Source organism: Mustela nigripes, chromosome 6 (genome assembly GCF_022355385.1).
Source record: "Mustela nigripes isolate SB6536 chromosome 6, MUSNIG.SB6536, whole genome shotgun sequence".
Taxonomy (NCBI): domain Eukaryota; kingdom Metazoa; phylum Chordata; class Mammalia; order Carnivora; family Mustelidae; genus Mustela; species Mustela nigripes.
The window spans coordinates 88,085,094-88,101,693 of NC_081562.1; the positions used below are offsets into that span (position 1 = coordinate 88,085,094).

Sequence of the window (16,600 nt, forward strand, 5' to 3'; positions counted from 1 at the left end):
TAACCAAATAACGTCCAAGCTAGCCGTGTGCCCTTTGTCCAAAAGTTTGGAGGAGGGTTACATTTACCTAGGACTTGTCTGCAAAAAATAGGAAAGCACTTCCACTGGATGGGAAAGGGGCTGGGGAAGGATGCACGAGCATACTGTGGGAGCAGCTGAATGTGTGTGTGTCGGACTGGAATTCAGGTTGCTGAGCATGTCTGTCCCATACTTGGCCAAGCTCAAAACCAGTCTTTTGTTTTGAATGTTCATTTACAGTTATCTCTATAAGGATATGTGTTTTAACATTTTCTGTCTTCTCCTAAAGTCCTAAAGATGTACCTGCTCTCGTTTATGCAGATGATTTTAGAAGGTTGACACTTTGAGTGATGTTCATTTAGTGGGAGGAAGAAAGCATAAAAGGAGGGAAGAACTTGTCCAGAGTCCTCAGATCATGTCTGGAGTCCAAGGCTCCTACTTCAGCCATGTGTACTGCCCCATACATTCACCAAGAAAACCCTCAACAGCTGGGCCTGCGTGGAGTGGCTATATTTTAAGATTTTTCACAGGGGTTACAATATGACAGTCCCCACCCCAATCAGGCACCAGGATAAAAGCAGGGACTTAAAACTTATCATCCCCTTCCTTCAGCCTGAGCCATCACATGCTTTCACAATCTCCTAACCTCCCCCTCAGCCCTAAGCCAGGGCCTGGGCAGAGAAATGGAGGGACAAAGAAATTAGTTACATTGCCACCTGAGAAACCTCAGAGGGGAGGACCCAGCCTTCGCCTCCCTCCTCCCAAGTGCAAAATGTGTAAACAGAGTAAACGGAAAACAAAAAAGTGCAGTCTAAGTGGCTCCCTTTCCTCCTCCCCAGGGTTGGGGGAAAAGAGTATAGAGGAACGTAAGAGGCAAGTCTGGCTTTTCTATTGCCTTACCGCTCGCTGAACATAATGGGGTGAAGCAGGAAGGGGCCAGTCTGCCCGTACCCACAGCTCTAGGGTAGTACTTGTCCTTCATTTCCACAGCTGCCAGTAGCCCTAGAGTTTCATCAGGTGAATTGGTCAGGGGTCAGACTCCCTTGAGCCTGACTTAAGGCTGGGACAGCCCCATCTTTCTCTGTTGATTATGTGGCGCTTATATATTATTTATATAAATAATTTTTCTATGTACAGGAATCAGAGTGGCTTTCATGGAGGGAGGGAGGCTGGAGGCTGCAAGGCTTCACCACTGTTGGAGTTGTCCAGTTCAGTGCTGTCACAGTCTGAGTCCTCATTAGTGGGAGGGCCCTGTGAAGAAGAGAAGTACAGTGAGGGGAGGCTCAGCAGCTCTTGGTGTTAGAGATCGATTCCTTCAGGATCCTTCACTGAGGTCTTGTAATAGCCAGCAGCTCCCTGATTTCTCACGGTCTTCAGATTTCAGTGGCTGAGGCCATGAGATGCCAAGGCACCAGGTTCCCGGTTTCAGGATTCATCCTGGCTGCGATTTATGGCTGCTGTACAAGCAGCACCATTCACCTACTAACAGTACTATGTGCTCTATACCCTGGGCCTCTCAGATCCACCCTGTGGATATAGGCCCCTTGGTATGGGAGGAACGGGGCTTGCATATTGAGTGACTTGGAGGCTAAATACTGACTGAGCTTTCTGGTGTCTTCGTCTGTCTACCTCTAAAGTCCTGAATAACTAAGCATCTGCTCTTAATGTACCTAGTTGTTTCTGAGACTCACCTGCTCCCCTCTGGGTAGGTCCTGGTGTGGGATGGGTCGGGAGCTGGGTTCGGGGCCAGGAACCACCTCTGATGCAGGTGGGTCCAGTGGGATTTCTGAGCCCTGGGAACACATGTCATCAGACCGCTCATCTGGCCGCTCATCGGTGTTGGTACTGCCAACTTCAGGTGTGCCGCTGGGGGAGGGCTCACTGGCTGTGCCCTCCTCCCCATCAGATGGATTCTCTGAGCTGAAGGTGGACAGTGACTGGCGCATGTTCATGCCTTGAGGCCACCTGTATGTTGGAGAGGCCAGGGTTACAGTTGGCACACTGCAGCCTGCTAAGCAAAACACTGTCACTACTTCCTGTACATGTCACTCACCTCTGGCTTGATGGCAGCTCTACTTCACTGTCCACCTCTCCTTCCTCTTCCTCCGATGAGATACCACGTTTCTGCAGGAGAGGAGGAGTGGACTATGGTCAGAAGTGGGAAGAGGTCAGTAAGGACCCAAGAGAAGAGAACATAGTCATTAGGGTTAAGTAGGGAATGGCTTAAGATGAAGACCTAATATGGGAGGTGAGTTGTGGACTTGGGCCCAGGGGAGAACGAGGAAAGGGTAGGAGCTTAGGAACCACCCCATACTTTACCTGGCTCCGGGTGACAGCAGCCCTGTACAGCAGTGCAGCTGGGGTCAGGTGCTGGGACCCAGCCCGGCTTCCTCCCCGTCCCGCCGTCCCTTCCCTTCCAGTTCCCAGCAGCCCCACAACGTCACCAGGCCCTACTGGTGGAGGTGGCTCCCCTTTGGCTCCCCCAGGTGAATCTGGGCTGGTGGAGCCTGGTGCGGAGCCCTCACTTGGCGGGGTATCTCCCCGAGCTGGAGGTGGTGAGCCAGGATCCCCAGCTCCCCCTGTGGCCCCTCGGCCCCGGGCTCCCAGTGCTGCTGACAGCAGATCCGGGGATGATGAAGACATCTTTCGAAGCAGGAGGTCATGGTGGAGCCCACGTAGGGCTGGAGGGCAGGCCTCCCAGGCTGAGGGTCCCCCTCCTAGCCCCCCTGGGCTTCCTGGTCCCCCAGGTTCATGGGGTGGCAAAGCTGCACGAAGCCCAGGCAGGTCTCCACAGCTGCCCTTGGCGCTGGCCTTGCGGTGTCGAGTCTTGCCACGACGACTTCGTCCTGGTGAGGGGGGGCCCTTAGGACACCCAGGAAGCCCCACCCCACTCAGGGCAGCATCAAGTTTAGGTAGCAAAGATTCAGTCTTGAGGATATCTGGCCTGGTAGGGGAGGGAAAGTACAAGTCTGAGATGAACAGATTGATAACTTGAAAGCCCTCCCCAACCTTAGGCAGTACAAAGTCTATCCCCCCCTACCCCCCCACAGATCATCTTCTGGGCATCCTTGGTCTCCACCCCTGTTTCTAGCACTCCCCCTGCCGATCTGCAGCCTCACCACTTGAGAACTCTGGTCCCACCTTTTACTGTGGGGTGACAGTTTCTGTGGGACGTTCCTCTTCTTGATGAGCTTCTCCATAGTGTTCCCATGCAGGAGGCCTCGGGAAGGGTGTGATTTAAGCAGACCTGGGCATCTCCGCTCTAAAGCTTGTTCCCTCCTAAAGATAAGACACCTCAGTCTGGCATGTGATCAAAAAGGGGGACCCAGGCTCTGTAGGTTCTCTGTGTCACAGCTCCATGAGGACGAGATCTGATGCATGGGGCACATAGGGTTACCTGAGCAGCTCCCTCTCCTTGAGCTCCAGCTGCAACATGAGGGCATTAAGCTCCATGTACAGGTTGTTGGCTCTCTCCAGCTTCCTTTCGTAGTGCTCCCGGATGTCCAAGGCGTGTCTGAAACAGAAGGGTCTCTGAGGTGAGCCAGCGTCACCTGGTGCTGTAATTAGTCCCAGTCTCTGGGAACTGGACCAGGGTCCCTGCTGGTGATGAAATCCCCTTCCCAGACACATGCACACACCTGAGCTCCTCCCTCCTCCTCATCACCAGCTCCTCTTCTAGGCGGTGCAGACAGGTCCCTTCTGACTTAATTTTTTCAAAGTGCAGCTTTACCTCTTCGCGCCACTCTGCCTAGGGGGTGAAAAGACAATGAGGGGTGAGGGACCTCCTTTGAGCACAGAGGGAGTAGGCACTGGACTGGCCAGGATGGGGTCTTAGCCCTCCTAAAAGCGAACCTACCATCCCTTCCACCCATCCCCACATCCCTTCAGAGGGCACACTCTTCTCTGCAGAGGGAGGGAGTTAAGGTGTCCCTTTTCCCGCCCACAGCACACCTGGGACTTAAAGTAAGTCTCCTGGGGTGTGGACAGGACGTCGGCTGAGGCGATGTCCAGGTGCAGCAGGATCTGACGGAACGATGGACGATTTCTTGGTTTGCTGTTCCTGGAGGGCATGGAGTTGGGGTGGAGGAGTGGAGACAGAAATTTTAGGGATGACCAGAAAGGAACTAGAGCATCCTCTCCCCAGATGTGCCCTGGGGACCCTTCTGTTTCAGACAGACATCTGGGAGCCTTGGACATCCGGGAGCACTACTCTTCCTGGAGAAGAGAACGCTAGAGTGTGCCCCGTGACCAGCTCCTTGGTCTACTGGCTCTGCTCTCCCATTAGCACATCAAAGTCCTGCAGTAGGGAAACCTATTTAATCCTGTTTTCCGAACATCTTTTTCTGATTAATTCCATCAGACAGACATGCTTGGGGAAATGGTAAACCAAAGGTGGGAAATCACCAACCTCCTTTCAGAGTCTAGGTTCCAAACAAGGCTCCAGGGCCCTCCCCTTCCTGGGTTCTAACGCAGCCCTCTTGCTCCAGCCACCCTGCTCCGGGGCTGTGCTGGCCCTTTGCAGGTGCACCCCAGCTGCTCTGGCCAGCCGGGATTGGGGTCCGTCTTATACAGACCAGGAAACGGGCTCAGGGGATGATAACACTTGCCCAAGGTGGCACAGTTAGTCTCAGTCATGAGGGAGTTATGTCCCTCTTTCCCCGTCCAGGATTCTGGGCCTGGAGGCCTGGCTCCCAGGTGCCGTCCAACTGCCAGCAACCACCCTTCACTTCACAGCTTTGCCAGGCCGTCCTTACCAACACTGGCGAAGCAGGATTTTGAAGCCGTCTGGGCAGCTGGAGGGCACTGGCAGATGGAGACTGTTGCTTCCCACGCCCCAGATGATGGCTGAGGAATCTACGTCTTTGTAGGGGATCTCACCAGTCAGCAGTTCCCACAGCACCACGCCAAAGGACCTGGGGATAAGAGGGGACATCCCTTGGGAGGGGCTCCCTCCAGAGGCCCTGGAAGCCCCCTCCCTCCCTAGGGTTGGCTAGCTGCCCGCCTCGGTGCTCAGCCCAGCCCTCACCAGATGTCAACCTTCTCGGACACAGGCTCGTTGCGGATCACTTCAGGGGCCATCCAGGCTACTGTCCCTGCAAAGGACATCTTGGTGCTCTTGTCACTCAGCTCCTTGGAAGTGCCAAAATCGGAGATCTTCACCACATCGTCGTACGTGATTAGCATGCTGGTAAAGATTGTAGTCAGCTGGGGGCCAGGCCCCTCTCCACACCTCTTCTAGCTGCAGCAACCCTAACTTTAAGTCATTTGGGACACCCAGAGGCCGGGGGCTTGCCACAGCCCTCCCGAAATAGGACTGTCATTTGGGAAGGGTTTTTGAGATGGGCCACATGGACTCAGGACGGGGGTCTGGAAGCAGGGAGCCGGCTACACTGGCTGGGGGGTCACCTGCAGGAGACCATGCACGTCAGCTTCTCTGTGCTTGCTGGCTTACTCACTTGGGGGACTTGAGGTCTCTATGGATAATCTTGTGCAGGTGCAGGTAGTTCATGCCACCGGCGATGCCCATGGACCAGTCAACCAGCAATGAGGGGGTGACAGGGCGGCCAGCCCGCAGGACCTCGTACAGCTGGCCCTGGGCGCAGAACTCCATGAGGATGCAGTAGCAGGGAGCCTGGGTGCATACGCCCCTGGGGGCCAAAAGGGGGCATTAGGGCCTGGGCCAGCCTCGCAGGCCCCTGATTCCCACTTGGAAACCGACCCTCTCTACTCCCTGTCCCTGCCCAGTCCCCTTTGACCCCTGCCCACAGCCCAGTGGCCCTGGCTTCAACCCCTGCCTGGGATCTTACTTGAAGGTGATGATGTTGGGGTGCTTCAGCTTCCGCAGGTGCTTGATGTCCGTCTCCTTCAGGTCCCGTACCTTCTTTACAGCTACTTCCTCCCCGTGGAAGCGTCCCAGGAACACCGCGCCCTGGGCCCCTGAGCCCACCCACTGCAGGTCCAGGATCTCCTCAAAGGGGACCTCCCACAGGTCTGCGAACAGGAGGCACAGTGCCACCAGGCTTGGGGGAGCCATGCGCAGGGGCTTGGGATGGGGAAGCATAGGGGCAAGCCTGGGGCTGGCTGAAGGGACTCGGGGGCCCAGGCCAAAAACAAGCCACAAGAGGCCAAGGAGCCAAAGGGAACAGGGAAAGGAGCCCACGGGGGCCTCCAACAAAGCCAGGGCATGGGGGGGGGGGGGGGCTGCGGGGGGGCCGCTGCTGAGGGGCCACGGCTGGGCCCCAGGGGGAGAGATGGGGCTGCCCACCAGGTGTCGGGGAGACAGGGACAGGGCCCCCATGAGGATGCGGCCTACCTTCCTGCTGCTGCTTGTGCTCTGTGGAGTAGGCTTTGCCGATCATGGTCCAGACAGGTCGCAGGCAGCCGAAGAGCCCTTCCAGAAAGCCACTGCCGCTCTGGCACTGCAGCCGCACCTCATCGGCTCGGACCCTGGATGCCCGACTCTCAGGTGACCCCGTGGCTCCCCCAGGGCCCCCTGCATCCTGCTCGTGGAGCTGCAGGACACTATTGGCGAAAGGCTCAGGGGGCGGCTCTCCCCCCGGGGAGGGGCTCGGCCCGCCCCCGCCCTGCCCGCCCAGCGGCACCACATCTCGGAGTACACACTGGGTGGGTGTCAGGTCCTTCTCAGGGGTGCAGTCAGAAGTGTCCGGGTCGAGCTTGCGCATCGACGCCTCGCTCAGGGTGGACACGAAACCCCCGAAGGAGGGAGAGGGTGTTCGGGTCTCATGGAGGCAGGCCATGGCCTCTGGGCCTGGGTGCGGCGGGGGGCCGTGGGCCCTAGGAGAATAGAGCGAGGGACGGAGGGTCAGCTGGGGCCACACCTCAGAGGCAGAAGCCTGGTGGGGATCCGGGCCCCCCACAGCCCTGCCAGAAGTACCACTGGAGCTGCGCTCGCCCTTGGGGACCCATCTCAGTAACCCGACGCATGAGCTTCCTCTGGAGCCTCCATTAGTAACATCCCTGAGCAACATTCTCAGGTTGGACCCAGGCAACAGCCCCACACTCAGGCACAGACCCAGAGCTTGTGCCAGAAACTCAAGTATTCTGGTAACAGACTCATCCCCTTCTCCTCAGAAGACTACTGTAATTCACCACTGGAGCTCCCATTTCTGTCACTTCAAGCTCCCAGGGACATGCAGAAGTCACATAAGGGTCTCTCAGACGTACACCTTCTACTCTGAGTCTCAGCCTCAGGTCTGTGATAGTAACACCCAAGGTCTCCCTGGCGCAGAGGCACACACAGGTGACACACAGACACTCTGAGAGGACATTCCTGGGCCTCCCACGTGCTGGGGAGGCACCTGGAGCTCCCACTGGTGTACTTACACGTGAGATGGCTGAGGCTTCACAGGAACACTAGTCTCAGGTGAGAGTCATCCCAAGGCACCCTCGGGTTCTCATCTGGGACTCCCTCTCCAGTGCTCACACACACCTGGGCGTTGCCAAGGTAAGGGAAGCCTGAAGTCCCTCAGCCGAACTGGGGGTGGGTGGGGACGGAGTGGGGCAGAAGACATGGCAGAGCCATCCAGTGGGGAGGCAGATGCAGAAGCAGAAGCTGGGTCAGGACGAGCAGAAGCCTACTGCTTCTCCCCCCTTAGGCCTGACATTGGTTCTGCTGCTCCCTCAGGGGATCAGTTACAGAGGCCCTATCTCCTTGCTGCTTCTCCATCACTCCATCCCCAGCTTCCAAACCAAATACTAGCTTTCCAGAAGATGGAGATTTGTTCCAATTCTTGTAACTAGGTGCTATTTTAAAAATAACCATTAAAAAAATCGGAATTCTAAGGGCACCTGGGTGGCTCAGTTGAGGATCTGACTTCAGCTCCGGTCATGATCCCAGGGTCCTGGGAGAAAGCCCAGCATTTGGGTTCCTCCTTACTCAGCGGGGAGCCTGTTTCTCCCTCTCCCTCTGCCCCTCCCCCAGCTCCTGCTCACTCCATCTCTCAAAAAATTAAAATCCTTTTTTAAAAAAGTTATTTATTTGAGAGTGGGAAAGAGAGCACGAGAAAGCACAAGCAGAGGAGCAACAGAGGGAGCAGCAGACTCCCCACTGAGGAAGAAGCTTGATGTAGGGCTCAATCCCAAGACTCTGAGATCATGACCTGAGCTGAGTGAGCCACCCAGAGGCCCCAAATAAATAAAATCTTAAAAGTCGGGGTGCACCTTTTGGCTCAGTGGGTTAAGCATCCAACTCTTGATTTTGGCTTAAGGTCGTGAGATCAAGCCCTGTGACGGGCTCCATGTTTAGCAGAGTTTGCTTCTCTCCCTCTCCCTGTGCACTGTCTCCCTCTCGAATAAATAAATGTTTAAAAACAGAATGTGAATTCTAGCCTTGCCTCTGCCATACACTGGCTGTATGACCTCAGGCAAACTGGACTGGGCCTCAATTTCTCCAGCTGTACAAAGGGGATAAACTAGCTATCATCACTCAGGCACAGCAAACTCTTCAACCTATACCAAACCTGTCCAGAGCTTGGCATCTGGAGTCATTCTAGTCTTCCGTCTTCCTCCACATCTAGTCTGCTAACGGATCCTGAGATGTGAGGATTCCTGAGGACAGTGATGCTCTAACTGTTCCTCATATTAGGGTCCTTCCTGAACCCCTGCAGCAGAGCCTCTGAATCACAACAGGAGAGGAGGGACAGGAATCTACACATAAAAAGGGGCCACTGGATGATGACACAGATGGACATGGAAGTTTGGCACTCCTGATGGTATCAACTCTGGTAACAATTTCCAGGCTTCTCGAGGATTTTTCAGTGTTTGTGGGTGGGCCTGAAACATGCATATTTAACAAGCACCTCAGGTGATTTCTACTTGACTTTGGCCCATTTAAAAAGCTCTGACCCAATGCCGGTTTGTTCTCTCTAGTTTCACCTCACTGTCTTAATTTTGGACTCTGGTTGTGTCAGCTAACCCGAGACTGCCTCCTAGTCTCCCAGTACTTAACACAGCGTCCCCCACCCCCACCCCACTCCCATTTTCCACGACTCTTTAGAAGGATCTATCTAAAACACAGATTGGCCAGCACCCCCTCTTCTGCTTCAAGCCCTTTAAGAACCCCCTACTGCCCTTGGCCCACCAGCCTTATCTCCATGCTCAGGTCCCTCGCCAGCCTCGTCTCCCACTGCTATTGGCACCTGGGCCATAGAGAGCTGACACCAGGCTACATGGGGCTTCTGTGCCAAGGCCCCTAATGAGAATGGCTAACTTAGGCAAGGCTTACGAAGTACGTTAGCCTCTGCCGACAGGCGCATTAGCTCAATTAATCCTCAAAACGACACTCGCCCCAAGTGACAGAGGTACTGGATAATCTGCCCCGGGTGCCCTCTCTGAGGAAAAGCCGCAAGCTCCGCCCCCGGGCGTTCTCTTCCTGGAAGTCGCTTCCCCAGCCATCTCTCCAAATCTCACTCAGTCCTGGAAGTGTTCCTTCCTGCCTGTCTTCCCCCCCCCCCCCCCCCCCCCCCCCCGCTCTGAGCTGATATCGGGCCGGCACAGCCCCCCTGTACCTCCTTCATCGTGGCTCCCATTAGTCCGGAGGCACTGTGGGCTCAGGCGTCCGGCTCCTCCGACAGCCCGCCCTCCATGAGACCCCCGACGCTCTCGCCCGGGATCCTAGGCTTCGCCCAGCACGGGCGCGCGGGCAGGACGGTCGTCCTAAAGGCCGCCCCTACGCTAAAGATGCAGGAGCTCCCTGGCTCTTCACCGCCACCCAGGGATGGAGCTGTACCCGTCGGTCCCTCTATATTCTTCAGTAAACAGACTCAGAAAGCTTTAGTCACAGTCATTTCCAGCCTCTGAATCCTCAAAATATCCTACGAGCTATCGGCGCCGTGGAGGGGAGTAGATGTACACCGTAATGCCAACGACAGACAAACCCAGGCCAAGAATTTACTCCGCAGGATCCCAGGGCTTTGGCCTGCGCCCCCAAGGCAGGGTGGCTGGAAAGGTAGCCACCTTTCGCAAGTAGGGTGGGCTGGATCAGGCGGTTCGCGGGTCCCGCGGGAAGCCCCAGGAAGGCCCTCCGAGGCGGGGAGGAAGGGGTTACGGCCCCAGCGCCCCCTCCCCCTTCCCGACCTCCTTCCCGGCCGTCACGTGGCACGGGCCGCGTGGCTGGAACCGGGCGGGGGCCCGGCGGCGGAAGGAGGGGGTCCGGGTGGGGAAGGGGAGGGGACTCAGCGGGTTGGGGGAAGCGCTGGGCGCTGCGGCGTAACCATGACGACTGTGCCCGAGGCGGCGTGTGAAGTCACCAGGACAAGATTAGCCCAGAGTCACGTGAGCGGCGGCGGCGGGGGCGGGGCTGCGCCTGGGCCCCGCCCCTGACCCGGGCCGGTGCCTGTGCTGGTGGTCCGGAGCCCGGCGGGGATCAGGGTTCCGATCCCGGGCCCCCTCAGTCGGCCACCGGTGCGCTGCCCTCCTTCGCATACCTCCCTCGACCTCTCATGCAGACCCATCTTCGGCCCGGGCACCGAGTGGAGGGAGAGCCATTGGTGCTGGGGAGCGGGGACTCGGCTTGGAATGTGGGGAGCAGTGCCACAGAGAAAGCAGGAGATGGGGAGATAGGGACACAGAAGGGCAACAGGCACACCCAGAGAACGGGGCGGGGTGGGGGTGGCGAGCGGAGAAATTCAGAGACCGCAACGGTGAAGCGCAGGGAGAATCAAATCGGAAAAGGATGGATTGAACGCCTGAATGTGAAAAGCAGAGAGGGCACTGAGAAAAAAGTAGCGGAGAAAGAACTGGAAAACGTGGAGACCATCTGTGCCCTTCCCAAGTCTTTCCTATTTAGAAGCTGAGCCTTGACTAGGCACCACACCTGGATTTTTAAAGTTCTCAGTCCTCATGTGGTGTTTGGCAACTAGGAGTTTCAGGCATAGAGAGGGTGACATGCTCAGGCACTTGCCACCAAGCCTCCCTCCAGTTCACCAGGCTTCCCCAGAGGCCCCTCTGGTATCCAAGGGCTCGCAACTAGGGAGACAGGGAGAGAAACCATTTCACCTGTTTGTCTTTTAGGGCAGTGGGAGTTACCTGAAGAAGTAGGAGATGTGATCCAGGGAAAGGGAGGGTCTCTAGCTGGGCTCCTCAGGCCACCGCCAACCTGTCCTTAGGCTAACACAGCTCATCCAGACTGACCTGAGGGAGTCAGGGGAAGCCAGGCCCCAGGGAGCTACAGTCAACTGGAGATTCCTCTCCCAACACACAGCCCTCTCAGTTTCCTTTATCTCTGACCTACCAGCTGTGTCCCACTGCCCCCCAGCTGGGCCTTGGCGCCAGGACTTTGGGGGCACGTTATGCCAGAAGCCCCTGGCCTAGACATTAGGTCACCTTGGGGGAGGGGAACTGCGTCCCTGGCCATCAATTATGCAGAGCATGGAGGAAGGGCAGAGATGTGACAGGAGTGGGTGGATATCTCCATCATCCTGTCAACCATATTTACCAAGCGCTTACTGCGCAGAATTCCACATTGGGTGAGGGGACAGAGTGGTCCCTAAATCCTACATCTGCCAGGGCAAGAGGCTCTCTTGAGCCTCTTGAGTCCTCAGAGTCCTGGGAGGTCCTAATTCGGTTTCAGCTACCTGATTCTCTGCTGATGACTCCCAGAGTGCCCACTCAGGAGCCTGTGGTGGAGTGGGTCCTGGAAGGTCCCTCTGCTTCTTCCTCCTCCTGGTTCTCCTGTCCGAAGTGCTGGAAGCTTGTGGCAAGGGAACCCTTCGAATTCTCTCTCCTGTCCTGTTCTGTTCTAACAGCACAATCTCAAGGCCAAGTTGCATGTCTGGCAGTCTTGGGGGCTCAGCTGAGAGGCTAGGCCATCTGTCTAAATTGCAGGCTCTCACACTGAGCACTCACCACTGCCCTGGACCTCAGTTTGTCCTCAGGAAAAAGAGGGACGTTCTTCTCTCTTGAGTGAGGGTGCGAAGCAAGGTCTTCACAGGGAAAGGAAACCCAAGATTCTGGGGCACAATGCTAGTTCCATCTCTACAGGCTTTGAGATCCTGATAGGATAAAGGACCATGACCCCTCTTGACCTTGCCTCCTGGCCACCGGCTGCAGCTGTTTTTCTTTTTGAATACAGGGTTCTTTTCAGATGGAAGGCACTACAACTTTGTCAGTGCCTTCATCAGGGGGAAATGTCTTCCCCAACAAACTTGGGGTAAATTGGAGATCACCCCTAAATCCAGGTACCCCCCAGCCTCATACAGGTCAAGTCCTGAGATGCCCCCCCTGGTGCCACCACCTCTTCTTCCAGTCAGCTGGGCAGAAACAGGGCAGGGGGAGGGGGCAGGGCTATTTAGGAAAAAAGAGCTGACTTTGGATTTGGAGAGATCAGAGCCAGAACCTTAGTTTTGCCACAAGTTGAAGAATGTTACCCCTTCAAGGCCCCCTCTACCTTCTGGGGTGGGGACAGTTTAAGATGATGTGGGGAATGCTGTGAGCACACTGCCTGGGTCCTGACTGTCCTCCTGGTTAGTTGGACACCAGGTCTGTCTTTGTGGCTTCTGGAGAGGCCAGCTCTTCATCTGACCAGAAAAAGGCAGACTGGGTCTCAGACCTTCTAATTCCGCAGGACTTTTCTCAATATCGGGTCCCAGTGGCCATGGGGTGCTGGAGTCCCCAGTCATTGGCCTCTTTGCTACCAGACCCTCAGTCCTTCCTCTACAAATCCTATCATTCCACCTCCTCTGGACTAAGGGAGAAGGCCTGCACCACATACTCACCCCTGGCCAACGTAGCCCGGGATCACCCCACAGCCCTACCCTTTAAGGTCAGGAGGGAAGGGAAAGGAGGGGTAGAAGCAGAGTATGAAGCGCCAGAGTGTCCCTCCTACTCAGGCCCTTAGGTGGACCCAGAAGAAGTACAGCACATTTAAGCAAATAGTTCCTGGGGTGGATGTGCATTTAAAATGATCTGGAAGATCAAAAATCATAAAGAAATAAAAATATAAAAAGATCTGGAAGGACAGATACTGAAGTGTAACCATTTCTAGGTAGGTGGAGTTGTGGATGCTTTTATTTCCTTCTTGTGGCTTATCTGTATTTTCTAATATTTCATTAATAAGTTTCAATTGCTTTTAAAATAAAAAAAAAATCAGATTTTGAATTGAAAATGAGAAATAAAAATCAGGAGTGCCCATCTGCTCCTGTCACCTGGCTTGGGACAGTGGGTGAGTGGGTAGCCTGGGAATTAGAGAGGTTTGGTTGATGTCCTGTCTCTGCTCCTGACCAGGCAGGCAATCTGGAGTAAGACACTTCTGAACAAACCTGTTTCTTCTCTCTGAACGGATTGAGGTACCCCTGTCACAGCGGTCATACAGTCTAGAACACAGTGGTTCTGGGTTAGACAGCCCTAAGTCCAAGACCTAAGCTCTTTCCCCAAAGTTCAAAGAAATTACTTCTTTAAGTTTCAGTTTCCTCATCCCTAAGACAGGGATGAAAAGAACACTCAACTCTTAGTCTTTTAACACTAGTGAGAGAATCTCAGCAAGGTTCCTGGCCCAGGACCCGGCACACACGAAGCATGAAGCTCCCTAGAAACACGAGCCACGCCGAAAAGTGCCTAACAAGCAGGAGCAGGGTTTCTTTTATAAATATGATTCCCTTCCCTTCTTCCCCTTTTCCTCATCGGCAGTAGAGGGGGTACGGGTGGAAAGGGAGGTGGGCAAACGCAAGGGGCAAAAAGAAGAGCACCGCGAGAAGGAACCCAAGGCCAAGGGCTCTTTGTCCTGAATGACCCTGAGGCCCCTCAGCCCTAGTGTTCCTACCTCAGCACCTTCTCCAAAAGCAAAGATGACCCTGGTCCTCCTGGAAACAAACAAGACAGACCAGTCGCTGTGGTCAACCCCTCATGAAGCCCACGTGTCACCTGCTAGCCTGTCTTCACAGTATCCTCCTTCTGCCCCAGGAGGGACTTCTAGTCCCTTCTTCCTCCCCAGGCCAGGCAGGGGAGAGGGAGGACCACATGTGAGATGCCACTGGGCAAGTTTGGGGTGGTGGGCACTAGGATTTAGGGTCCTCTTCCTGGAAGCCAGATGACCATTCTGTCACCTCCAGGGGAAGGACGGGGACACAGCAGTTGGTTTGAGAGGGGTCCTGCCATCCTTAGCTGTAAGGACACACAGGATGTCCAAAGCCAGTCCTTACTTAAACTTCTTGTCGCCTCTGCCCAAAGCTGGGTTTAATTCGGGGATGGGTATTTAGTTGTGTTTTCATGGGTGCTGGAGTTGGGATATCACACCTTTGGTCTCCCCAGCATCACCTCAGTCCCCACTGGGAGAACGGATGAGTGGTTGGCACTTCCCCCCCAAGAGGGTAAGCACTCTTAGCCACCCTGAAGTGTGAGATGGGAGAGAGCAGGCCCTGAATAGTGCTCTGGGAAACTTTGCTGTCTGGACAGGAAGGCCAGGGAGCTCTTGGCCCCTTTCCTTCCAGAATCCCTTGTGCTTGCCTTCCCTCGATATTACCCTCCAGGTGACAATCAGAGCTCCCAGAGCCACGGAGTCCATCCTGCGAGATGGAAGGGAAATGTCATTTGGAGGGAGGCGGTGGTTGTGGCTGAGAGGACTCTGGGTTGGGGAGAGACCTCAGGCATACTCCTTCTTGGCTGAGGGCCACCCACCCACTCTTCTCTCAAGAGGGAGCAGGTGCAGAGTTAAAGTCCCCAAAGGTGGGACTCCTTCTATGCTAAGGGACACCCCACTGATTTCCTTCCACTCTCTATAGAGCCTCTGACCCCCTCTTCCCTCCCCTCAGCCAAGGCCATAGTTAATCAGGAGGCACAACTGTGTGGAACAGATTCTTGCTTATTTTTTAGCCAGGGAGTTAGAGAAATGTGTGGGGGAAAGGGATGAGGTTCTTGAAAGACCTGGGCTGGGGAATTGGGTTAGGGGAGCCAGAGGAGATGGAGAGAAAGAGGGAGAAAACCACAAATGAATGGGGGAGGGGAAGAAGCAACAGCTGGATGGAGAAGGTGAATACCACAGCAGAAGGGGATTGGGGGCATCAGAGGGAAGGGGAGGAGGGCCATCACCTGGGCGTCCAGGAACAGGTGCTCGCACCCTCTAATCCTCAGGTGCAGCGGGCTGAGTGTGGGAGTGGGGGTGGTGGTGAGGCAGGCGGTGGGCACATCAGGCCCCGTCCTTCCTTTCCTTCCCTGAGAGGGCCCAAACTCTTCCTCCTCCTTCCCTCTCTTCCTCCTGGAAGATGAGTGGGAGGAGAGGAGGGTGTTCTCTTGCCCGCTGTCCTTTAAGTCTGTCCCCCAATCATCCCCCCACCCCCACCCCATACGGTCCTTTCCAGCTCCGGAGGCCCTTCGTCTCCAAGCTGGGCCGCGGCGTCCCTCCGCTCCGTTCCCCTCCTTCCCATCCCCACAGGCGTCGGGTCCAGGTCCCCAGTTTCCTCCGCCCCGAAGCCTCAGCATCCCCGCGCCACCCTACCCCACCCCGCCACATCTGCATCCCCGACCCTCCCTCCGCACCCGTATCCCCGGACCGGGACCCATCCCTGCCCCCCACCCCCCAACTCGGCCAGGCTCTCACCTCAGGGGCTCCTCGGCCGCAGCACAAAAGGCGGCGCTGCTGCAGCTCGGCTCCGGATGCTGCTCCCGCCTCCTCCTCCTTCTCCTCCTCCTTCTCTCCTCCCCCCGCTGCCCTCGACCGGACCCGGGGCGCTGTCACAGGCGAGGCTCGTGCGGTGTCCGGGTGCACGGGTGTCAGCCCCAGCTTCCTCCCCCCGACCCCCGACCCCGAGCCCCTTGCCCACTCGGCTTGAACTCCCACTCCTTCCAAGGCCCCCGCCCCTGGCCCCCCGGGACGGACACGCCCTGAGCGGGGGATGCTGCGCTGGAGCCGCCGGCCTCTTAAAGGAGCCTGCTGCTGCCATCCGGCGCGCTCCAGGCTCGTCCCTGGCCCTTCTGGGCCCCTCACCTCCCTGCAGGCGGTGTCCTGTGACAGTCGCACCTCGGGCCTTACGCTGATTCCGTCGGAACCCCCTATGACCAGTCTTATAAACTCCTTCCTATTCCCAGAGACAGAAGCCCTTCAACGTGGGATACCCCCCACCCGCCCAGAGCTCTAGCATTGCTCCCCCTGCCATGCCGATCTTGCCAGATTTCCTTCCCCTAATTGTCACCACTCCAGTTTTACCCAATTGGAATCCACTCAGCTCAATTCCCCGTCCCCCTCCAGCGTTCCTCATGATCATTCCAAGATTGCCCTGGACCTCCGCTACCTGACCCATTCTCAGGACACTCATTAGAACCAGACATTTTCGTGATCTCTCTCCAAGGTCACAAGATTTTCCAACATCTTTTAACCCGTGGTCATAAGACTTTGGGGAGGAGAGACTGGAGCTCTGGGACCCAAACGTAAGTGTTCTGCTCTGCACCCAGATTAGTGGATTAGTTTTAAGAGGCCAGAAGCCTCTCTTGCTGTCTCTTCGGCTGAGAGACCAAGACCCACAGGCAGAGGGAATGAGACCACGACTAGTTTTCGTCCTTCTAGTCCTATTGTCCCACTATAGCCCGATTCTCAGGCTCCAAAGGGGATCTCCTGGACAGCTACAGAAAGGTT

The 16,600-nt window shown here is 56.1% G+C and overlaps 1 protein-coding gene across 4 annotated transcripts; it reads right to left on the reverse strand.

Annotated features, from left to right (window-relative positions):
• Window positions 1–507: 507 nt before the first annotated feature.
• On the reverse strand, window positions 508–15,774 carry MAP3K12 (mitogen-activated protein kinase kinase kinase 12). 4 transcript variants are annotated; one of them, XM_059403240.1, is made up of 15 exons: window positions 15,569–15,774; window positions 15,061–15,226; window positions 6,332–6,813; window positions 5,826–6,009; window positions 5,475–5,666; window positions 5,045–5,203; window positions 4,773–4,931; window positions 3,970–4,078; window positions 3,657–3,766; window positions 3,416–3,532; window positions 3,160–3,297; window positions 2,338–2,962; window positions 2,072–2,142; window positions 1,710–1,983; window positions 508–1,269 (listed from the first exon to the last, which is right to left on the reverse strand). In XM_059403240.1, exons 3-15 carry the CDS (start codon window positions 6,774–6,776, stop codon window positions 1,171–1,173), a joined length of 2,682 nt encoding a protein of 893 aa, XP_059259223.1. In that variant the 5' UTR covers window positions 6,777–6,813; window positions 15,061–15,226; window positions 15,569–15,774; the 3' UTR covers window positions 508–1,170. The 4 variants fall into 4 exon arrangements, with proteins under 4 accessions (XP_059259223.1, XP_059259225.1, XP_059259226.1 ...); XM_059403242.1 differs by lacking the exon at window positions 15,061–15,226; XM_059403243.1 differs by lacking the exons at window positions 15,061–15,226; window positions 15,569–15,774 and adding an exon at window positions 9,546–10,658.
• Between the last annotated feature and the right edge of the window lie 826 nt (window positions 15,775–16,600).

What these genes read in the sequence shown, in the direction of transcription:
- MAP3K12 (XM_059403242.1), bottom strand. Translation starts at nt 6,776, where the DNA reads ATGGCCTGCCTCCATGAGACCCGAACACCCTCTCCCTCCTTCGGGGGT. An exon ending in GCACAAGCAGCAGCAGGAAG is followed by an intron (nt 6,010 to 6,331) that starts GTAGGCCGCATC and finishes TCCTGTTCGCAG; the next exon opens with ACCTGTGGGAGGTCCCCTTT. An exon ending in AGGAGGAGGGAGGAGCTCAG is followed by an intron (nt 3,533 to 3,656) that starts GTGTGTGCATGT and finishes CTTCTGTTTCAG; the next exon opens with ACACGCCTTGGACATCCGGG.